General features: G+C 42.6%; 1 protein-coding gene and 1 pseudogene across 2 annotated transcripts in view; one reads left to right on the top strand and one right to left on the bottom strand.

The window, feature by feature from the left end:
• Positions 1–325: 325 nt before the first annotated feature.
• LOC136308443 (heat shock protein HSP 90-beta pseudogene) lies at positions 326–2,427 on the bottom strand (annotated as a pseudogene).
• Positions 2,428–4,388: 1,961 nt separating this feature from the next.
• The window catches only part of VWA8 (von Willebrand factor A domain containing 8), a 381,245-nt gene continuing 360,910 nt past the window's right edge, over positions 4,389–24,723 (top strand). The window contains exons 1-2 of one of the 2 annotated variants that reach the window (XM_066237778.1): positions 4,389–4,881; positions 23,816–23,893. In XM_066237778.1, the coding sequence (XP_066093875.1) occupies positions 4,719–4,881; positions 23,816–23,893 (241 nt within the window). In that variant the 5' untranslated portion in view covers positions 4,389–4,718. The remainder of the gene's footprint in view (positions 4,882–23,815; positions 23,894–24,723) is intronic. The other variant, XM_066237777.1, reaches the window with a different exon arrangement.

The following is a 24,723-nucleotide window of genomic DNA, read 5'->3' as shown; positions in this document are numbered from 1 at the left end:
GAGTTGAGTATAATGAAAATTATGGTGCTACAAGGATTGAGTTTTCAATGTTTTGGCGAGACCTCATACTTTAATTTTAGAACAATATACACCCCTCCCCCCACACACACACATATACACACAGAATACACAACTTTCAATCCAATGTCAAATGTGGGAAGGAAAGGCTTGAGGCCCTTGTATCCTGCCTTAGGCCGGAATACAGGACAGAAAAATAACAGAAGACAGCAGAAAAAACCAGGTGGGCTGGAGCCACACAAGGCTGCTGCGGGAGCCATGGGGATACTTTGCAGAGAGAGAGTACAAGGTCTGCCGGCAAAAATTCCTAGTCTGTTTCTTTCATGCAAGAAGTACCCTCATCACCCTCAAGGAGGCGATCTCATCAGGAACAGCAGCACTGGGTTCTTCTGCTGTTACTTCAAGTTCATCAGTGCCTGGGCTAGCTTGATAATGCAGTAGATGTGGCTGGAGTGGGTCTGAGGACCCTCAAGTGAGAAGCCAGCAGAGAGCAGCGCAGTTTCAAACAGTAGCACCACAAGGTCCTTGACAGCCTTGTCATTCTTGTCTGTTCTCGTCTTCTACCATAGAGTCTCCACCACGGGGTGGTTGGGGTTGATCTCTAGGTGCTTTTTGTCCATCATGTAGCTCATTGTACAAAAGTGCCTGGACTTTCACGATACACTCCATGTTAACTGTCTAGCTGCAGGTGCTGGTGACAATGCACCAGACTGAAGACACAAGCCTTGGAGATTGTCACATTCTCAGCCTTCTTATCCAAAATATCTCAATCTTGGCCTTGCTCTTGTCCATTTTCTTCTTCTCCTCTTCAGCCTCACGTAGCTCCAGGCCCTTCTTGGTAACTGAGACCAGGCTCTTCCCATCAAACACCTTGAGCTGCTGCACACCATACTCATCAATAGGCTCCATCATAAATACTACCTCTATGACCTGCTTCTGTACTTGCTCCACAAAACAGAGTCTGGCAACCTGCTCTCTTCTCTCACCAGTGATGTAATACATGGACTTCCAGGTTTCCTTCATGTGAGAGACATGTTCTGAAAGAAAAGTCATTTCATCTTCAGATGAAATGGGAGGTATGATAGTGCAGAACCTCAGAAAGGCATCACTAATCAGTACAGTCCTCATGGATTCCAAGCTTTAGGTTTTTAGAGAATGCCTTGTAGAACTTCTTATAGCTCTCCTTGTCTTCCACCAGCTGAGAGAGGAGCACAAGGCACTTCTTAACAATGCTTTTGCAAATGACCATCAAGATTGTGCTCGCTGGAGCATTTCTCAGATGTTCAGTGGCAGGTCCACAGTGTCAAGCACACCACAGATGAAGTTGAGATACTCTGGTATCAACTCATCACAGGTATCCATTATGGTGGACATGGAGTTTGAAGGTGGTGTTCTTCTTGTTTTCAAAGAGGTTGAAAGGTACTCAAGGGGATGAAGTATAATGTTATAAATTCCAACTGACCTATGAAGAAGTGCTTGACTGCCAAGTGATCATCCCAGTCATTGGTAAGGCTCTTGTCATATTTCTCCTGGTGAAGTCATCAAGGTTTCAAATCTAAATTGGCTTGGCCTTCTTCAGTTCTTCCAGATCAATATATTTCTTTTTAATCTTCATCTTCTCTTATCCTTAGCATTATCATTCTCCTCCTCTGAGCCCATGTCTTCAATCTTGGGCTTCTCTCCATCATTTTTATCTTTCTTTTCTTTCTCACCTTTCTCTTCCTCTGCTTCATCACCATTCATTTCTTTCTCTCATTACTTCTCCAAGCAAAGGGTGATGAGATAACCTATGAACAGTGAGTGCTCCTCACCACTTCTTAGACCTGCCTCTTCTCTAAGTACTCTGTCTGGTCTTCCTTAAGGTAGAGGACCAGTTTGGTACCTCGGCCAATGGGCTCACTGTGGTCAGGTTGTACAGTGAAGGAAACCCCAGAAGAACATTCTCAGGCATTCTGCTCATCATCATGGTGCTTTGTGATGACAGTCACTTCCTTTGCCACAAGGTAGTCAGAATAAAAGCCAATGCAAATTGTCTTATCATGGAGATGTCTGTGCCAGCCTGCAGAGCCTCCAAGTTTGCCTTAGTAACAAACTTGGTAATGGTTTCAGATTTTTTTTGAGATCAGCTTTGGTCATGCCAATGCCTGCATCCACCTGAGTCAGGGTGTGGTCCTGGGGATTAATAATCTCAATTTTCAGCTCTTTACCACTGTCCAACTTGGAATGGCCAGTCAGGCTTTCATAGAATATCTCGTTGAAGGAATCAAAAACATTACTGATCAACTTCTGAAAGAAAATGTCCCTGTTGGAATAGAAGGTAATGATGATAAGAGGCATGAGTTGGGCAAACTCTGCCTTGCAGATGAAAGTCCCCACCTTCTCCTCTCCATGGTGTATTTCCTCAGGCATCTTGAATATGAAGAGTTGCAAGTACCAGACAGCAGGGTGGACAGGGGCCGTGTCCAGTTCACACACCACAAGAAGAATGTGTGGGAGTGACTGCAGGGTGCTCAGGGGCCGTGTCCAGTTCACACACCACAAGAAGAATGTGTGGGAGTGACTGAAGAGGGATATATTGTAATTCTTTTTTTGTATATTTGTTTTTTGTATTGTACTTGATGTGAACCCATTGCTACATAGTACATAGTGGGTTACTGATTATACAAGAGTTGCTCAATAAATGTTGAATGGTTGAATGCTGTAACTTGTATTAAGCTTTCAATTCTCTTAACTCCAAGAGCTCTTAGTGCTTACATTAGTCATTTTACTCAATTATTTAAGATTGTTCATCTACTAAACCGTGTGTGCTGGATTCCAGTAAATTAAATGGAGATGCCCAAATTAAGGTACTTAACTCTTCCAGCTCCAGTTTATTCATCTGTCAAATGGAGGTTAATAGTACCTCAATCAAAGATACTGCATTAAAGTGATTAGCATAATGCTTGCTCATAGTATATACTCAGAGTAGTAAGCATTTCATAAACTTACATCTTACAGTCATGTCATTTCCCCCAGCACTCTCATAGGATTGTTGTGATGATTATGAGAACAAATATGTAAAACCGTATTGCAATGAACTACACAAATGTTTATCTTTATTATCACTGTCTCCCCAACTGGGTTAGAAACCTGTTTCAGGCGTCACGCCTTAAGTCCTCAGCAAGATGCACAAAGCTTTCTCCAGCTCAGCTTCTTTCTTTTGTAGCCTCCCATCACTTTCTTTTCAGTGTAGACAAGGTTATGCATGTGGTAGGTGTTCAATACAGATTTAAGGATGGCAACAACTTAGGAATTAACAAGTCCTCTACCTAAAGGTGCAGTCTCTGCCTTCTTTTTTATTTATTTATTTATTTTTAATATTTTTCTGAAGCTGGAAACGGGGGAGACAGTCAGACAGATTCCCGCATGCGCCGACTGGGATCCACCCGGCACGCCCACCAGGGGGCGATGCTCTGCCCCTCCGGGGCGTCGCTCTGTTGCGACCAGAGCCACTCTAGCGCCTGGGGCAGAGGCCAAGGAGCCATCCCCAGCGCCCGGGCCATCTTTGCTCCAATGGAGCCTCGCTGCGGGAGGGGAAGAGAAAGACAGAGAGGAAGGAGAGGGGGAGGGGTGGAGAAGCAGATGGGCGCTTCTCCTGTGTGCCCTGGCCGGGAATCGAACCCAGGACTTCCGCACGCCAGGCCGACATTCTACCACTGAGCCAACCGGCCAGGGCCTCTGCCTTCTTTTTGACGCTTATTTTGTGTAACTTAATTTTAGCATTTTGCCTTGGTCAATTTACTGGTGACATTTTGGAGCTGCAGTATAGTTATATTAGGCTTAGTTTGCTTTGCAGTAGGACCACTTCCTCTGTTGGTATGTATGAAAGGGAGGCAGCCTGAGCCAGTGTCCTACTTTCTTCTCTTACTAAATACATAAGTTATGTTTATATAACTCTTGCACTGCAGAATGACTAAAAAAATTGCTTAATTTGGGTCCCTTCTGACATTTTGTCAATTTCTATATATCACTAAAATATGAGTTTTCTATTTAAAATTTAGAAAAACAGTAGAGAAAAAAAATAAGGCGCAAGGCTTTCAAATACTGTATGGAAACACTGGTGTGGTTACAATGAATCAAGATGGGTGAAACTTCGGCAATCTTGTGAATACATACTCAATTTCAGGAAAGGATCTAGAACAGCACACGGGGCCAACGCACTATGAGAAGGCTGGTTTATCAACCAACAAACGAAGACTCAGTCCAACCACCTGGAGTCACGCCATCACACGCTCCTAAAACCCTTCGGCATTTCCTAACTCCTGAGAGCCTGCCGGACCGCAGGAGAACGGGGCGGCCGGCCTGGCACCCCCGGGGCACAGCTGGGTGAGGAGGCTGGAGCGCGCGGGAGTCGAGGGCCCGCAGCTCCGCGGCCGGAGCCCCCCAGCGGCCGCTCGCCCGCCTGCCCGGTGCCCCGGCGCACCGCTCTGCGGCCCGCCCCCCGCGGCCGGGGCAGCGCCCTGGGCCGGCGCCCTCTGCCGCCCCCGCCCGCGCGGCCCGGGACGGCCGAGCCGGCACAGCCGGCCGCGCCGGGGGAAGGAGTTTCCGGCGGACCCGGCGCGGAGCAGTTTCCTGTCCCCCTGGCCCCGCCGCGCCACGCTGCCGGCCCGGGACGCGCTCGGCCCGGACTCCCTGACCACTCGCCGCAGCGCCCCGGCTCCATGCAGTCCCGGCTCCTGCTCCTCGGGTCGCCTGGCGGCCCCGGCGGGCCGGCCGCGCGGCGTGTGCGTCTGCTCCTGCGGCAGGTGGTGCGGGGCCGGCCGGGCGGCGACGGGCGGCGGTCGGAGGTCAGACTGCTGCACGCCGGGGCTGGGGCTGAGACAGGTAATCCCGGGCGCCCCTGCGGCCCGCGGCCCCTGCGCGCCCCGCTCGCCCTGCCCGCTGCTTCGCTGCACTAGGGAAGGAGCGCTGCGCCGGGAGCCTCCAGGTGCAGGTTCTAGTCTCCTCCCCGCCGCTAACTGCTGTGTGATGCAGGGTCAAGCGCTTGCACTCTCTGGGCCTCATTCAGTAGCCTGAGGGTTCTGACGACTTGGAATAGTGTTTTCTTCTCCTCCCACTGCTACTGTCACCCCCAAATTCTGACATGATTACAGCACACACAGAGGTTAATGCAGCAGCCCTCAGAGGCTGTTGAAAGTCCAACTTGACCTTGCCTTCCGAGTCACAAGGGCCTGGAGGCCGATTTGTGCCATGTTCCAGCCAGGGCTAGTGGTGCTTTAGAAATGTACATTATCGTTAAAGAACCCGTGGTTCACGGTGTTTTAAATGTATCCATGAGCCTTTCTAAATTGTACAGGAGTTTTCCTTCTTACAGGTTCACATTTTCTTACAGTTGAAATTTACAACTTAATTTAGTTAAAACCCCAGATGCTACAACTGGGGTCACTGAGAAGCAGAGCGATAAGTGACTAGCTGGAGATCACACAGCTAAATTAGTGGCTACATTAGACTCACATTCTCTGATTTCTGAACTCAGTATTTTTTGGCTTTACCCTGAACTGGGTTTAGGAATCTCTGTGTGGTTAAAGGAAAAGAGATGTATATTGTTGATGCTTTTTTTAAAAAAATATTTTATTTATTGATTTTTAGAAAGAGGGGAGAGAGAGAGAGAAGGGGGAGGAGCAGGAAGGATCAACTCCCATATGTGCCTTGACCAGGCAAGCCCAAGGTTTCGAACCGGCAACCTCAGTGTTCCAGGTCACGCTTTATCCCACTGCGCCACCACAGGTCAGGCCTGTTCATGCTTTTGATTGGTAAAGTGATTCTAAGCAAGGTTTTGTCAATATTACTGTTGCTTAGAATAATGGAGCTGAACTATGAAATTATATGTTTTGTTGTTCCTCTTGTTTTCCCCTGTTTTCTGTGCTCCAAATAGTTCTCCTTGCCAGGAAATGTGGGAGTTTTAAGTCCCATATATTTTATTCCATTCACTGGACAAATTCTTTTTCTTTCTTTTAAAAAATTTTTGATTTTTTGTGTTGACATGGTTTCAAGGTGCCCCACTCAATAACTGAACAGATTTTTTTTTTTTCCTGAATGGAAGTGTCATGTCAGATTTTGTCCCTTACCAATTATTGTGATTTCTAGGGTATTTGTTTATTCCTTTGTTATGTGTTCTTTGAGTTTTTGTTTGTTTCTCCTTTGACCTAGAAGGCAAAGGTTAAGGGTGGAAGTAGCATAATCTGTAATTTACATTGTGGAATTAGTCTGGGTTACAGTCCATTTGAGTAGATTTTTGAGGGTAGGTCACTTAATTTTGTGTCCCAGTTTTCGAAACTGTAAAATGAGGATCAGGCGAGTATACCTGATAGACTTGTGAGGCTTTAATTAGTTAATACAGTCCTGGCATATATTAATATTAATAAAAGTTAACTTCTTTGTTATTCTCAATATATGTATTTGCAGCTCTGTGAGAGTCTGGTTTTTCGGCTTTAGAAGAACTGAAATCAGTTTCTTTTAGGTTGAGAACTATCAGAACTATCTGGGTAGGCAGATGGAAGATAGTCAATTAATGTGAACTTCCTAAAAAGAAAAAATGGTCTTTCTTGTAAATGTCCTCAAAATTTGTATTATGCCCAGCAAATCAAAGTGCAAACTTTGTTTCAAATGTGAGAGCCATGGAAACATGACAGATAACATACTAACTTAAACTCAGTTATTGACTTGGGCAGACTCCACTAGGAGTAGGTATGATGACTGTGGGTGAATGCAGCTGGGAACTCACCAGAAATCTGGACTCAAGTAAGAACAACTCTGAGCCAGGTAAATAGGAAGCCAACTCTTGGCTACCCTGGGCCATGACATTGGTCAACAAAGTTGGAGAGTCCCATTTTAAATCAGAAGTCATACACAAACAAATGTAAAATCACAAATAGCAAGAGGCCTAATGAATATCAGTTGTTTAGGTTGGAAAAGTGCTCTTAGCAGCACTTACACTTGTAATTGGTAACTCACCGTCTTCTATCTGCATATAATTGATCCTTCTTCCTAATATGTATTTTGGAAAAAGGGCAACAAGGTACATAAAACAAGAGATGCAAGTTATGTCCTGTTATTATTTTGCCTGGACTGTATGGATATCTTATTTTTATGTTCTTTTTGGTGTTTATCAACACCTTGTATCTAATAAGCATTCAGTGGCTTATTATGTTAAAGTTCATGCACAGAAGGAGCATAAGAGGCTGGGATTGCCTTGGTGGCTTTCAAGATAGGAGCTTCATAAAGTCCGGTAAGCTGAAAAAAGAGGGGATCATTTATTAAGGGAAAAAAAGGCCCTGGCCAGTTGGCTCAGTGCATAGTGCATCAGCCCAGCGTATGGACCTCCCAGGTTTGATCTCCAGTCAGGGCACACAAAAGAAAAGACCATCTGCTTCTCTCCCCTTTCTCTCCCCCTTCTTCCCCTCCTGCAGCCAGTGGCTTGACTGGTTTGAGCATGGCCCTGGATGCTGAGAATAGCTCAGTTGGTGCTAAAAATAGCCCAGTTGATTTCAGCATGGGCCCCAGACAGGGGGCCCCAGACAGGGTTGCGAGGTGGATCTGGGTTGGATGCATGCGGGAGTCTCTCTCACTATCTCCCCTTCTCCCACTTAAAAAAAAAAATCCTCCAAAAAAAAGGCCCTGGCTAGTGGGCTCAGTGGTAGAATGTTGGCCTGGTGTGCAGGAGTCCCGGGTTCGATTCCCGGCCAGGGCACACAGGAGAAGTGCCCATCTGCTTCTCCACCCCTCCCCCTCTCCTTCCTCTCTGTCTCTCTGTCTTCTCCTCCTGCAGCCAAGGCTCCATTGGAGCAAAGATGGCCCGGGCACTGGGGATGGCTCTGTGGCCTCTGTCTCAGGTGCTAGAATGGCTCTGGTTGCTGCAGAGCAACGCCCCAGATGGACAGAGCATCGCCCCCTGGTGGGCATGCTGGGTGGATCCCAGTCAAGCGCATGCAGGAGTCTGTCTGACTGCCTCCCTGTTTCCAACTTCAGAAAAATAAAATAAAAAAAAAACCCCAAATCTCAAACCCACAGTTTTTTATCCCTTGTATTTCTTTACTTCATAATAGTATTGAATTTTGGTTTTAGAAACAAGTAGGTTAACAAGGATGTTAGTTAGATACAATAGAAATGTTTTCATAGATGGAGCCTAGCAAGTTGATTGAGTAGCACCCTGATGTTAGGTAGGGTCAGATACACTGTGGACCGAGTTCAAATGATAACCCTGGAAACATAACTTTATAAACCCATCATGATATATGTGGTGCTTTTAACAGTATTATTATTGTAAGAATTCACTATTTTATCTTTATGACTTTTGTGTATGAAATACATTTTTAATAGAAATACCTAGAAATAACTTCTTGTACAAGAAATTTATGTTCATTGTAGAAAAGCAAAAAATACAGACAAATCCCTCCCACAGACTCATAATTGTCAACCTTTTGGTGTTAATCCTATCAGGTTTTATAATGTATAATATTTTTTAGGCCCTGGCCGATTGGCTCAGTGGTAGAGCATCGGCCTGGTGTGCGGAGGACCCAGGTTCGATTCCCGGCCAGGGCACATAGGAGAAACGCCCATTTGCTTCTCCTCCCCCTCCTTCCTGTCTCTCTCTTCCCCTCCCGCAGCCAAGGCTCCATTGGAGCAAAGATGGCCCGGGCTCTGGGGATGGCTCCTTGGCCTCTGCCCCAGGCACTAGAGTGGCTCTGGTCGCGGCAGAGCATCGCCCCCTAGAGGGGCAGAGCTTCGCCCCCTGGTGGGCAGAGCATCGCCCCTGGTGGGCGTGCCGGGTGGATCCCGGTAGGGCGCATGCGGGAGTCTGTCTGACTGTCTCTCCCCGTTTCCAGCTTCAGAAAAATACAAAAAAAAAAAAAAAAAAGCTGAAAAAAAATTTTTTAAAAATATTATAGGCCCTGGCCAGTTGGCGCAGTGGTTGAGTGTCGGCCTGGCGTGTGAAAGTCCCTGGTTTGATTCCCGGCCAGGGCACACAGGAGAAGCGCCCATCTCTACCCTTCCTCTCCTTCCTCTCTGTCTCTCTCTTCCCCTCCCACAGCCAAGGCTCCATTGGAGCAAAGTTGGCTCAGATGCTGAGGATGGCTCCATGGCCTCTGCCTTAGGTGCTAGAATGGCTCTGGGTGCAGCAGAGCAAGGCTCCAGATGGAACAAGCATTGTCCCCCCACCCCCGCTTCTCACTTTGGAAAAAGCAAAAAAAAAAGAAAACTTATGAAAATTAATATTGTGATTACAATATTTGTTTTCAGAATAACCTCAGGGACAAAATGTCCTATATTCTTCTTTGAGCGTATATCTTTGTGAAATAGGAATTGTTATATTTGTTCAGCCTACCTTTACAAAAATGTATTAGCTAGCAATCATTAGGTTTTAAGTGACAGATATGTGCACAGAAAAATACACTAATTGGCTCACAAAGGTGGAGGAGGTCCAACTGCTTCAGGCCAAGCTAGGTGCAAGATCTTCAATATCTTTAGGGCTTGGGCCCTCTCTGCCTTTCCCCATGGGCTTCCTACTTTACACTTTCCATTTATTAGATCTACATTTTTTGTTCTATTGGTTTAAATGTCTGGCAGGCTTTTTTGAAGTGGTGGCAGTGATAGCCTTATGAACAGCCCAGACTTGCATTTTCCTACAATTCACAGGGTAAGAAGAGAGAACATCTGCAAGTTCTGACAAAAAATCTGGAGAGAACTTTTACGGGCCAAGTTCATGCGACCATCTCTAAAACATTGTGGCCTGAGGGAGAATATCTTGCGAAGCTTGTGCAAGGAAGGCATTTACTTCTGGGGGGTTAGGCGCAAGAGGAAAGGCTGGGCTGAGTGGTATACACTACTCAAACCAAATGGGATGTTCTCCACTAGGGAACCCATTTATTATTGAAAGAAAGGACAAAGAATATTGGGCATGAAAAATAGAATAGCTGTCCACTAAGATTACCTCAAATCAAGTAAATAATGTCTAAAAGGGTTTGTACAAGATTAAGTGTTACATAAAAGGTACTCTTTTTGTGTGTGAGAGAGAGAGAGACACAGGAAGGGAGAGAGATGAGTAGCATCAACTCATAGTTGCAGTGCTTTAGTTGTTCACTGATTGCTTCTCAAAGTGCGTTGATGGGGGTGGGGGTAGGAGTGGGAGGGAGGTTCCAGCGAAACCAGTGACTCCTTGCTCAAGCCAGTGACCTTGGGCTCAAGTCAGGGACCGTGAAATCATGTCTAGGATCCTATGCTCAAGCTGTCAACCCTGTGCTCAAGCTGGTGAGCCTGTGCTCAAGAAAGCATCCTTGGATGTTTGAACTTGGGACCTCAGTGTCCCAGGTTGATGCTCTATTCATTGTGCCACCACTAGTCAGGCAAAAGATACTATTAATTACCTTGTGTATAGAAACTGTTTTTCCATAAATCATTGGAAAATCTCTGTAAATTAGGATTATTGCATGTGATAAAATCAAGCCTTGCTATTTTAGATGTGGTCTTTATTTGGAAGGTTTTATCTTTTGTATTTTTTCAGGATTTTAATTCTCAAGTACCTGTGCTTCATGCCTGAATAAAATATATAATTTAATTTATTGGTAATAGTGTTTATGTGATATTTTGTATACTGTACAGGGATTTAGGTTAATCTGAGCTATGTGTGATTGCTTTTTTGCATTATTTGTAATAAATGCAATTAAATGTTAAGTAGCATAGTCTATACAAATTGTTACTTTTTTTATTAACAGTTTGCACTTTTTATTGTATTCTAGTTGTTTTAACAATTTCCATTACACCTCTCTTATATTATTAACTAAAATAATTTTTTTTCCCCCGGAAGCTGGAAACTGGGAGAGACAGTCAGACAGACTCCCGCATGCGCCCGACCGGGATCCACCTGGCACGCCCACCAGGGGCGATGCTCTGCTCACCAGGGGGCGATGCTCTGCCCCTCCGGGGTGTCGCTCTGCCGTGACCAGAGCCACTCTAGCGCCTGGGGCAGAGGCCAAGGAGCCATCCCCAGCACCCGGGCCATCTTTGCTCCAATGGAGCCTTGGCTGCAGGAGGGGAAGAGAGAGACAGAGAGGAAGGAGGGGGGGGGGGTGGAGAAGCAAATGGGCGCTTCTCCTATGTGCCCTGGCTGGGAATCGAACCCAGGTCCCCCGCACGCCAGGCCGATGCTCTACTGCTGAGCCAACCGGCCAGAGCCTAAAATCATTTTTTTAAATGATTGAATTTAACCAACATAATTTATTTGAAAAAAGTCATACCATAGTTTTTTCTGCCTAAGTTATGTTACCTTTTGAGTTATAAGTATCTCATTCCCCATTAGAGTAATACTTACTTAAAAGAATTTAGAGTCCATTTAACTCTTTGAGTAGTGAGCTTTCTTCATGCTCGCTGACCCTTGGGAGTGAGTTTCTTTTCAAAAAATGAAATTAGTTCCACTTACAGTTTTATTAACTTAAAATCATGTTTGTTTGATAACCAATTTATGGAAACAAGAAGAACATGCATTTGCCTTTTTTTTAAATGTTGCCTTACACATTTTTAAAATAAAAATTTTTGTACGATCATACTCTGGATGGTCAAGAGGCAAGAGAATGTACATGAACGTTTGTACTACTCAAAGGTTAAATAAATTCTTTACAAATGCCTTGACTTCTGAGCATATTGAAGATGGACTGTTCATGGAAAATCATGAGCCAGAACTTAATTAAGAAACAAACTTTAATTTAAAACTATAATCATTCTTTTATTATTAATTTATCACACATTTATTGAATACATGCTTGGTGCACACAGGTGATTAAAATATAGGTCCTGCCCACAAAATGCTGAAGTTTTATAAATTAAGCAGTGATTTTTACACATTTTTCTTAGTAAAGTTACTATTAAAAAAGGCAACAGTTTTTCTTTTGAATGACAAGTTGATTACTTTCATACTGATTCAGAGCTCTCTAGTGTTAAAGCTCTTAGATTTTTGTTTGCTTGTTTGGTAAGAGTTTTTTATTCTTTAAAAAATTTGTTTATATGTTTAATTGTTTTGTCACATGAGTAAATTTGGAGAGTAGAAGAAAAATAATATATTTCAGCCCCATGGTTCATGGATTTTATTTTAATACTGTTTGTATGACTGTTGGGCAGATAAAATATATTTTGCTCACTTTGTTAAAGATGGCGCTGCCTACATGGAAGCTGTCACCCAGGTGATATTAATGTGTGTTGGGGGTGGGCTGTGGGCAGGCAGTATCCTTGTAGCCTGGGGCTTGGTTTTAGGACTAAGCCTTTCCCACCCTTTTTGATGTGGGGTGGTACAATCCCATCATGCCCCAGATAAGTGACTTTGTATTAGAGACTTTCCTATTTTGTATATTGGATTAAAGCAGGGGTCCCCAAACTACGGCCCGTGGGCCACATGCAGCCCCCTGAGGTCATTTATCTGGCCCCCCGCCGCACTTCCGGAAGGAGCACCTCTTTCATTGGTGGTCAGTGAGAGGAGCACATTGATCATCTCATTAGCCAAAAGCAGGCCCAAAGTTCCCATTGAAATACTGGTCAGTTTGTTGACTTAAATTTACTTTTCTTTATTGTAAATATTGTATTTGTTCCCGTTTTGTTTTTTTACTTTAAAATAAGATATGTGCAGTGTGCATAGGGATTTGTTCATAGTTTTTTTTATAGTCTGGCCCTCCAACGGTCTGAGGGACAGTGAACTGGCCCCCTGTGTAAAAAGTTTGGGGACCCCTGGATTAAAGGTTTTGATTTCTACACTATAGAATGGGGGCATAACAGGAGCTTGCCCTCTTGGTTCCTGAGATTAACATTAGAACAGAGAGCAGAGAAAGGCCACGTGGAGGAGGCCAGGAGAAGCAGCCAAGATGGCGGAGTGTTGAGTGAGAAGCCAGTTTGTGCAGAGTTTGTGCAGGGAGAAGGAAGGAGATGGGGAACAGAGGTGAATAAGGCTGGTGAGCTAGAAACCTTTGATTCTAGGAAACTCGGATAAGTCAGTAGCTTTGTGAGCACTGAATGAGTGGGTTTTGGAGCCCAGTGTGTGTTTTACTTGCCTGCTGGGTGCAAGCTAGGATTAAAGATGATGGCCCATCAGTTTTTGGCTCCATTGTTTCTTTACCGACTGTCCAAATCCAATGCGAACCTGCATGGACCTGGCTGCTGTGATGGCCACAGCAACTGGCTTTACAATGACAGTACAGGGGTCCTCAGGTTATGACACAGTTCCATTTCTACAACAGTGACATAAGCTGAATTTTGGTGTAAGTCAAATCACACCTTAGCCTAAGTCACTTATCTATCCTAACACAGTTATAAAATCATAATCTAGAACATGAAAACACAACTAAGCCACAGAAGAGGGAAAGAGTACATAAATACACTGTACACTTGTTGGGCAGATGAAATATATTATGCTCACTTTGTTAAAGATGGTGCTGCCCACGTGGAGACCGTTGCCCAGGTGATATTAATGTGTGTCTCTGTGGGCTGTGGGCAGGCAGAATCCTTGTAGCCTGGGGCTTGGTTTTGGGATTAAGCCTTTCCTACTCTTTTTAATGTGGGATGGTACAATCCCATCATGCCTCAGAAAGTGACTTTGTATTAGAGACTTCCCAATTTTGTATATTGGATTAAAGGTCTAGATTTCTACACTATAAAATAGGGGCAGAACGGGAGCTTGTGCTCTTGGTTCCTGAGATTAATATTAGAGAGCAGAGAGCAGAGAAAGGCCACGTGGAAGAGGCCAGGAGATGCAGCCAAGATGGCGCAGTGTTGAGTGAGAAGCCAGTTAGTGCAGAGTTTGTGCAGGGAGAAGGAAGGAGATGAGGAACAGAGGTGAATAAGTCTGGTGAGCTAGAAACCTTTGATTCTAGGAAACTCGGATAAATCAGTAGCTTTGTGAGCACTGAATGTGAGTGGAGCCCAGTGTGTGTTTTTACTTGCCCACCAGGTGCAAGCTAGAATTAAAGATGGTGGCCCACCAGTTTTTGGCTCCATTGTTTCTTTACTGACTGTCCGAATCCAATGCGAACCTGCATGGGCCAGGCTGCTGTGATGGTGGCCCTGGCCACTGGCTTTACAACACTGTACTGTGTATTCTTCTGCTATGTGCAAACTAGTTCGCCTATGTAGTCTGTAATTATGACGCGAACAACATAAGCCAAAACACTGATGTCTCAATTTTTTAAAGTTTTTATGGGAGTGAGCACTATAAACTTGAAACATCATGTGTCAAGACTGTCGTCACCCGAGGACCATATACGTATGTATATTGTGTGTGTTAGGTTCCTCATGAATCTTTCCTTAACATTTTAAAGTCAAGGAAAAAAAAAAAACCCACCAACAATACATTTTTTCACTTATCTCCTAAAAGGATTTTGTAAATATGTATTCCTTTGAACATTTTTAGGTTGATATCTGAAAATTATCCTGAATAGAATTAGTTATAGAGTATATTTCCAATGTGTTGTAAATATTGACATTTAAAACAAGAATTGTTACAGTCCTGTTTAAAGTGTGTCTTTTAAATGAAATCAGTAATTTATTAACTGATATCTCTATTTTGAAAATAGATAAAAAGCTCTTTTTTACTGTCAGAAAATTTACCTTATTCCTTTATCTCAGCGGTAGTCAACCTGGTCCCTACCGCCCACTAGTGGGCGTTCCAGCTTTCATGGTGGGCCGTAGCAGAGCAACCAAAGTATAAATAAAAAGGTAGATTTAAGTATAATAAGTTGTTTTATAAAGATTTATTCTGCCAAACAGCAAAAATCTGACATAAAGTACTTGGTAAGTAATTATTATTATATGCTTTAACTTGCTGTAACTCTGCTTTATAAATTTTACAGAGTCAAGTTACTTCCCTACTTTATAAATCACCATTACTGTGGAATGGGTGGGCAGTTAGAAAATTTTACTACTAACAGAGATACAGAAGTGGGTGGTAGGTATAGAAAGGTTGACTACCCCTGGTTTATCTCATCGAATTTGTATTTCAGTTATACTTACTCATAATTTTAACTTAATATATTTTATTCTTGAAAGTTTTTTTTATCATACTTTTCTGCAACAAAAAACATTTAAATGTTAAAATAGTTCTAGTATAACAGTTATTAGAGCACATTGTTCATAAGGACATCAAAAGATTCCAAATTTTCATAAAAACTAAAAATTTTCAGAAACATACCTATTGATAACATGAGTGGTGCTTCCCCAGTTGAATATTAATTATTTTGAAAATTGTAAATAATTTTGATATAGTAATATTACTCAATTTTTGCACACTTTCTAAGTTATAAGACAATGGTATGTTAATTTAGTATAAAAATGTTATTTTAATTTTATCAACTGACAACTTTATTTTAGTCTTTTTCAAGTTTGTAGGCAACAGAGAGTCAGAAACCACGAGACTTGCAAGTAGTTCTTGAATCACTGAATTAGGGAGATTCACTAAAATGGCTTTAGCAAAATGTATCAAATGGCTGTGGTTACTTTCTCACCTGGAGGCTGCAGTTTAATGTGCTCTGAAAATGTTTTAAAACCATTATGTACAGGAGACATAATCAATAATTGTAATATAGTATGAGAAATATTACTATAGAACATGAACCAGATTATGCTACCAGAAAGACAGGAATGGAGTGATCAATTCCTGAGGGAGGTGGAGATTACGCAAAAGTAAAAGGGAAGATCCAGTGGGGAGATGAAGATACAGTATTTGCGGAGTAGTTGTGTGATGGGAAGATGGTAAGAGAGAGATCTGGAAGGGCTTCTAGGATGAGGAATCAGTCACTGAGATAGGAGTACAAGAGGTAGAGCTGGTTAGAGGTTCTGTTTTTCTCATGTTACAGTTGAGGTGTCTCTGGAATAGCTAAGTAAAATTTAGTAGGTTACTGACAGGTATGGAACTCAGGGGAGAGGTCTGAGCCAAAGTAGACATTTAACACTTTAATTATAGTGTCAGAGTTGGGCCATTATACCAATGGATTAGATGACTCAAGAAATTGTAGCATGATAACAGAAGATGGCCCAGAATATCAACACTGACACAGAGAGGGCAAATGCCTCTAACCCAGGGGTTTCAAACTCGCGGCCCGCCGAACAATTTTGTGCGGCCCGCAGACTAATCCACGGGCTTACTTAATTTTATCCAAAATATTTTGAACTTCATGGATTAGTCTGCGGGCCGCACAAAATTGTTTGGCGGGCCGCATGCGGCCCGCGGGCTGCGAGTTTGAAACCCCTGCTCTAACCCATATGAATGTCATTTTCCTCTTTGCCAACAGTACCAGGCGTGGCTAATTGATCACTGCCCGTATCTTTTTTTTTTTTTTCTTTTTAAGTGAGAGTCAGGGAGGCAGGGACAGACTCCCACTAGTGCGACCAGGATCCACCCAGCAAGCTCCCTAGGGGCGATGTTCTGCCCATCTGGGGCATTGCTTTGTTGCTCAGCAACCAAGCTATTTTAGCACCTGAGGCAGAGGCCACGGAGCCATCCTCAGCACCTGGGACCAACTCACTCCAATCAAACCATGGCTGCAAGAGGAGAAGAGAGAGAAAAAGAAGCAAGAGGGGGAGGGATGGAGCAGCAGATGGTTGCTTCTCCTGTGTGCCTTGACTGGGAATTGAACCGGGACATCCATATGCAGGGCTGACACCCTGCCACTGAGCCAGAGCCATCACTGTCCTATATCTTATTGAGTCCATTAAGATAATTTCCTCCCTGGCTGGTTGGCTCCGCGGTAGAGCGTCGGCCTGCTGTGCAGGAGTCCCGGATTCAATTTCCGGCCAGGGCACACAGGAGAAGCACCCATCTGCTTCTACACCTCTCCCCCTCTCCTTCTTCTCTGTCTCTCTCTTCCCCTCCTGCAGCCAAGGCTCCATTGGAGCAAAGATGGCCCAGGCGCTGAGGATGGCTCTGTGGCCTCTGCCTCAGGTGCTAGAATGGCTCTGGTCACAACAGAGCGATACCCCAGATGGGCAGGGCAGAGCATCGCCCCCTGGTGCATGTGCTGGGTGGATCCTGGTCGGGCCCATGCGGGAGTCTGTCTGACTGCCTCTCCGTTTCCAACTTCAGAAAAATACAAAAAAAAAAAAAAAAAAAGATAGTTTCCATTGTGACTTTTTTGGATTTCTAAAAGAAGACTGTTGCTTGATTTCTAAATGGTTAGTGACTTTCCAGTTATTTCCAGATCTTTCTGTTACTTGATTTCATTTTGATCAGAACATACTTTGTATGATTTCAATCTTTTGAAATTATTAACACTTGCTTTATGGTCCAGCAGCCTATGATCTATTTTGGTAAATGTTCCATGCACAATTAAACATATGTTTTCTGCTCTTGTTGAGCATAGTGTTCCATAAAAGATCACTTAGGTTGAGTGGCTAATAGTGTTTGCAGATCTTCTCTGTCCTTACTTCTACTCAATCTTAGCCAAAATGTCGAGAAGTGATTACTTCTGTATCCTTCTATCCCCCTAACCCCCAACTTTTTTATCCTTTATTAATAGAAATATATTAAAATATCCAGAGATGATTTTGGATTTGTCTATTTCTGCTTTCCTTCTGTCAGCTTCTGGTTCGTGTTTATTCCTCAGCACCCTCTTGGCCAGGTCACCACCACCTATTTGCTGTGTTCCTCCGCAAAGGGTCACAGCTCCCTTTAGGAAGCTTTCTAAATACACTTTCTCTGCTGACTCTTTCCCCTTGTGCCATCAGGCTTAGGAGTGGTAATGGCTTTCTGTTACTGCTAGTCTCATTATTGATGGTTTACCTAAGCTCTGCCCACATCTTCTTTGTACATGGTTCCTTTATTATACTGTTCTTAGTTACAAAATTTAAATGTACCATCTGTCTCTGCTGGGACCTCGACTAATAAATGGATGTGCTTGGGATAAGCATTTCAGTCAGTGGGCAAGTCCAGTTCAAAAGCCTGAGATGGGTTTGTATCTGACATGTTTAAGGAATAGTGAAGAGACCCATGTGGCTAGAGTAGAGTGAGGAGGACACTTGTAGTAGGAGATGAAATCAGAGAGGAAATGGGGAGCCTCATCAGAATAGCCTTTTAGGCCATTGCAAAGACTGGAGGCTTGACCAGAGGACTGACATTACTTGATTCCTATTTTATTATGATCACTGTGGCTGCTCTGTTGAGAATAAATGGTAGGGTGCAAGGGTTGAAACAGGTGATCTGTTGGAAGGTGAGAGGAAGTGCTGTTTAAATGTGAAAGTGAGCCTGACTAGCGGTGGTGCAGTGGATAGAGCATCAGACTGGGACACAGAGGACCCAGGTTCAAAACCCAGAGGTCTCCAGATGAGTGTGGGCTCACCAGCTTAAGTGCAGGGTCACTGGCTTGAGGGTGGGATCACAGACATGACCCCGTGGTTGCTGGCTTGAGCCAAGGTCACTGGCTTGAGCAAGGGGTCACTCACTCTGCTGTAGCCCTCCTGATTAAGACACATATGAGAAAGCAATCAATGAACAACTAAGGTGCTGCAACAAAGAATTGATGATTCTTATCTCTCTCCCTTCCTGTCTGTCTGTCCCTATCTGTCCCTCTCTCTGTCTCTATTATGATACAAAAAATAAAGAAATAAATAAAAAAATTTAAAAATATTAAATAAATGAGAAGGTGATCTAACTAGGAAATGCCTAATTGGTTTGGGTCAGCACTGTGGTGGGAGGGGATGGGAAAAGTGGGCAGTACTGGGTACCTCTTAAACACAGAGTCAGCGGGACGCTCTGAGTTGCCTGAGAGGACAGCTGAGAATGGCTACAAGACTTCCACATGAACACCTGGAAGGATTAACTTGCCATTGGCAGAACTGTAGCCCTCTGTGGGTGAGGCACATTTTGTAGAACTATCCAGAGTTTAGTTTTGGATATGTTGAGTTTAAGTTGCTTAGTAGGCATTTTAGTGTCTGTTGGTATCTTTGTTTGGAGTTCTGTGATCTGGGTTAGAGGTATACATTTGGAGCCAGCAATATATAAGAGTTACACTTAAAGCAGTGGTTCTCAAACTTTTTGAAGTCGAGGTGCATTTAAAATCCTACAAATAATTGTAGGTGCACTATATACAAATTTTGAGAAATATGTTATAATGATTAAGTCAAATATTAAAGAAAAAAATATAAAGTCCAAGTGTGCTTTTATGGTAATTAAATGAAATAAATACGACAAAATTAAATTTATTCTGACATTAAAAAACATTTTTATTTTACATTTTTTTGAGTTATGCTTTAGAATTCATAAAAAAGAGGGGTTAAAAATTAAAAAATGACAAAAAAGTAATCTTTTATATATATATGTATATATATATATACAAGATTCTTAGTAAGACTTACACACACACATTCTTAGTAAGACTTAGTACTTGGCAGGTCTCGGCGCAAATGTGTTAAGTTGTTTCATTCTTGTGTGTATGGGAAACATGAGCCTGATGTGTCCCAGTGAATTTTTCAATGTTTGGGCATATATTTGAAAGGCAAACTCTCATTTCCTCGTCAATACATTGAAGAATTCCTCTCTTTTTACTCTTTTTTAAAAAATATTTTATTTATTGATTTTTAGAGAAAGGGGAGAGAGAGAGAGAGAGAGAGAGAAAGGGGAGGAGCAGGAAGCATCAACTCCCATATGTGCCTTGACCAGGCAAGCCCAAGTTTTCGAACCGGCAACCTCAGTGTTCCAGGTCGACACTTTATCCCACTGCGCCACCACAGGTCAGGCCTCTTTTTACTCTTAATTGTGTTGAGTGCAGAAAATCCCCACCATACATATCATCTTAACTTCACACCAAACAAAGTATAGAAGAAACTTGCCTCCAGTCTTTCCAGGGAACATGGGAGGTAGTGTAAACCATCCAGCACCACAGCTTAACAGCCTTTTGCAACCTAATCAGGCAAGTGAGGAGGGGGGTTGGGCAGACTGTCAGCTTACAACCAATTCCCCACACCTCTGTCCCCCCAAAATCTAAACTCCAAAAACCCTTTTGGTTTTTTGGTCCCCAACAGGCACATGTTTCTCTGGAATACCATAGGGAACACATGGAAATCTTCTAGGGCGCACCAGTGTGCCCTGGCACACACTTTGAGAACCACTGATTTAAAGGCATATAACTGGGTGAACATATCAAGGAAAGGTTGTAGATAAAATAGAAAAGAGGCCAGACCTGGGCCTCTGAACCCAATGTTATGAAATTGAGAAGAGGAAGAGAAAGCAAAGAGGACTTACAAGAGTCATAATGAGGTAGGAGAAAAACAGTGGGGGTGAGAGGACAAGGAGGAGAGGGAAAGAGTGGGCGAGAAGGAGAGGCAGAGTCCCCTACTGTGTGTCTGACAGGAGACAGGGCCTTGACTCTACTCTGATCACCATGGTTAGTTCTGCCCCCACCTGCCCCCTGGCAGCTGGGCTGTGGGTAATACCTTGGTTTGGCTAATTAAATTCTCATGTCCAAGACTGAATTATGAGGGAGTTATGCAGATGTTGCAGGAACAGTTTACTTATGGCCATGTTCTTATTCGTAGAAGATGCAACTGAAGATGAAGAATCATGATTTGAGCAACTTAAGATAGCATTTTCCCAACTTTTCTACAAGTTTGAAAAATATCAAAATCAAATGATGGAAAGGTTGTCTTCTGCTCCTGGTGTCTAATGGTGTGGATTTAGTGTTGCTAGGGGTAGTATCTCAGTGAGTTTATCCTGGGGAGTGACATTGACTGTGTTTCCTGTTGCCTTTCCTACCATGCTGTGGAGAGTTTCTGAGCCCAGGTCTCTTCAGTGACTCATGGTTCTGTGAGTTATTTTATATTACTGTGGTAACAGAAGCCTTTTGCAAAGCTACCGTGAGAGAGTGTTTCTGTTATAGTAGTTAAGTGAAGGACCTCACAGGAACCATGCTTACTAAGAGTCAAGATAAAATGAAATAATATAAATAATGTTTCTATGATAATATTTGCCAAATAGCTAGTACTCAATAAATATCAGCTAATTAGACTACTTCAGAGGAAAATTCTTTTGATTTATACAATTGAACTCTAATTATACGTCTTCTGTATCAGAAAGTATACCTGGGTTTTGCACAGTGTTTCTGCATTTCTCTCAACTTATCACATAATTGTAATACATGTATTTCTCAATAAAAACTTTTCCCCCCCACAGATTCACAAATTTCTTCATTTGTAAATTCTGTCTCATGGGGTTATTTTGAGACCGTATAAAGTACTTCGAAGATAGTAATAATTCAAGAAGTGTTGGTTGTTGTTGTTATTACCATGATTTAAGACCTTGTTCTCCAGGATCCCTGACTAGCTCAAAACCAGCAGTGTTCAAAGATATGTCAGAGCTTCCTGTACTAAGTCTCTGAGCCCTTTCCAAAGGAAGCTCCAGGTGCAGATGGTGTCCCTGTGCCTAGTTTGCTGTTGAAGAGAGCAAAGCAAATACTGCTCAGTTTAGTCCTGCACTTTAGATCAGCTAGAAATTAATGCTATTTATTTATTTATTTATTTATTTATTTATTTTTAAGTGAGAGGGGGAGGGATAGAGAGACAGATTCCTGCATGCACCCTAACCAGGAATCCACCTGGCAACCCCCATCTGGAGCTAATGTTTGAACCACCCTTGCTATTTTTTATCTCCTGAGGCTTACACTCAGACAAACTGAGCTATCCTCAGCACCCAAGGCAGAGACTCAGACCAATTGAGCCACTGGCTGTGGGAGGGGAAGAGGAAGAGAAGGGGGAGAGGAAGGAGGAGAGAAGAAGATTGTTGCTTCTCTTGTGTACCCTGACTGGGAATTGAACCCAGGACATCCATAACTGGGCCAACTCTATCCACTGAGCCAACCTATAAGGGCTAATGTTATTTTTCAAAAATTAGATTTTTGGCCCTGGCCAGTTGGCTCAGTGGTAGAGTGTTGGCCTGGCATGTGGAAGTCCTGGGTTTGATTCCTGGCCAGGGCACACAGGAGAAGTGCCCATCTGCTTCAACACCCCTCCCCCTCTCTTTCCTCTCTGTCTCTCTCTTCCCCTCCCACAGCCAAGGCTCCATTGAAGCAAAGTTGGCCCAGGCGCTGAGGATGGCTCCATGGCCTCCACCTCAGGTGCTAGAATGGCTCTGATTGCAGTGGAGCAATGCCTCAGAGAGGCTGAGCATCACCCCCTGGTGGGCATGCTGGGTGGATCCCATTCAAGCACATGTAGGAGTCTGTCTGTCTGCCTCTCCCCTGCTTTTCACTTTGGAAAAATACAAAAACAAACAGAAAACTCTCTGGCCTCTCAAAAAATAAAAATAAAAATTAGATTTGATGCCTGACCCGGCAGTGGCGCAGTGGATAGAGCATCTAACTGGGATGCTGAGGACCCAGGTTCGAGACCCCGAGGTCACCAGCTTGAGCGTGGGCTCATCTGGTTTGAGTAAAAAGCTCACCAGCATGGACCCAGGGTCACTGCCTCAAGCAAGGGGTTACTCGGTCTGCTGAAGGCCCGCAGTCAAGGCATATATGAGAGAGCATCAATGAACAACTAAGGTGTTGCAATGCGCAACAAAAAACTAATGATTGATGCTTCTCATCTCTCCGTTCCTGTCTGTCTGTCCCTGTCTATCCCTCTTTCTGACTCTCTCTCTGTCTCTGTAAAAAACAACAACAACAACAACAAAAATTAGATTTGAGAAAAAGTCCTTGAGACCTTTTGCTTGGTTTTGTTTGTTTTGTTTGTTGTAGGAATTCTTGGCATATATGCCACTGTTTTTATGTACCTAGAAATACTGAAATTTTGGGTTATGTTGCTAGGGAACTTGAAGTGTATGTAGTAAAAATAAAAACCTGTAGAGATGTGAAAAGTTGCAGAAATGTGTTAACAGTACCACGTATGGATACTTTGGATGATCCTGAGCAAAATACTTCCTTCTGTAATGTTGTTGACTATTAGTATTGCTCTTAATAAGAAAATAAAGCTGGTTAATATGCATATATAAGGTCTACTGGAAAGTTCTGTCCGTTTCTATCACAACAAGTTTTGACACGTAAGCACATGTTTGTTTGGCGCATGTGTGCCTCTCTATTTTTATCACTTAATGTATACATACTGACGTAGCAAATTAACTAAAACAAAGTTGATTCACGTTAGTCTTATGTGTGAAGCAATAGTGTACCCATGGCTACGGATAAAGTTCATTTACGCCACTGTAATTTTTACGAATTTCAACAAGGAAGAAATGCTACAGAAGGATGTAGAAATTTATTAAGTGTTTGGTGAAGGAACAATACCAACTATCACTTGTTTTTGTTTTTACAAAATTTTTTGAAGGGCAAAAAATTCAAAAGTGAAGAAGATATCAAACAAGCACTGGTTCAATTTTTTGCATTAAAAGATAAAACATTTTTCAAAAATGGAATATACAAATTGCCCTCATGCTGGCAAGAAATCATTAATAATAGTGGCAATTATATTATTTAATAAAGTTTATTGATGGTAAGAAAAATTTGTATTTTGTTTTATTCCAAAAACGGACAGAACTTGCCGGTAGACCTTATATATTATACTTCACCTTTTTTGCTAATGTAGCATTTAAAATGCAAATTGCACTGATGCTTCAGTTCTCCTTTCTACAACTTACACTTGGAGTGGAAGGTTAGAGCACAGTGTCTGTGGTGTGACACAGACTGATGTGTGGTGCGTTTCTATAATATTCCTCTCTGAAAGTCAGGGGCATCAATGTTGGGAAAGGCATAGTGTGTGGCTTTCTCACTCTTCTCTTGTAATGTGTTTCTTTGTTCCTTTTTAGGCGATACAGTTAATATTGGAGATGTATCCTATAAGTTGAAAACTCCTAAGAGCCCGGAACTTGTGCCACAGAACTACAGTAAGAAATATTTATTTATTTATGAATGAATAACTTTTAACTTTTCATTATGTGACTTTTTAAATATATACAAACTAAAGAGTAATACAAACCTGATGTACGTATCATTTAGCATCAGCATTTACCAGCATGTGCCAGTCTTCTTTTACGTGTCCTGGTTTTTTTTGTTCTGGAGTATTTAAAACCTATCCCAAACGTTGTATCACTTCATCCATGAATGTTTCAGTAAAAATGTTATTTTTAATATACTATTATTTCTTTAATTAGGATAAATTCACATATAACAAAACGCACAGTTCTTATATATTCGTTTTGTTTAGTTTTGACAATTTTATAAACTTGTATAACGACCAAGATTATTTTCATTACCGAGTGTTCTTTTGTGCCCTTTCCAACTACCCTGCCCTGGAAACCACTGTTCTCTTTTCTACTATGATAGACAAGTTTTACCTGTTCTTCATCTGTAGATAAATATTTGTAACGTATGGTATTATTTTGTGTGTGTGCAACTTTCTTCTTTGATCAAGCTTATCATTTTTAGGTTCGCCCATGTTACTGTACCTATCTGGTTTTATTGCTGAGTATTACTCTATTGTACAAATATACCATATTTTATTTGTCTGTTCTCCAGTTGATGTACATTTGAATAGTTTCCATTTTTGGACTGCTATGATTAAGGTGCTGTGAACATTCCTGTACAATTATGTGGTCATAAGTTTTCACTTATCTTGAATAAATAGGAGTTATATTGATGTGTTATAGGATAGATTCTTGTTTAACTTCATAAGATACTGCCAGTTGTACCAAGTAGTTTTACCATTTACCCTTTG

The sequence above is a fragment of the Saccopteryx bilineata genome, chromosome 6 (assembly GCF_036850765.1).
Source record: "Saccopteryx bilineata isolate mSacBil1 chromosome 6, mSacBil1_pri_phased_curated, whole genome shotgun sequence".
In the NCBI taxonomy this organism is placed as follows: Eukaryota; Metazoa; Chordata; class Mammalia; order Chiroptera; family Emballonuridae; genus Saccopteryx; species Saccopteryx bilineata.
Note: the sequence above shows the minus strand (reverse complement) of the source record. Positions and strands in the feature narration are given on the sequence as shown.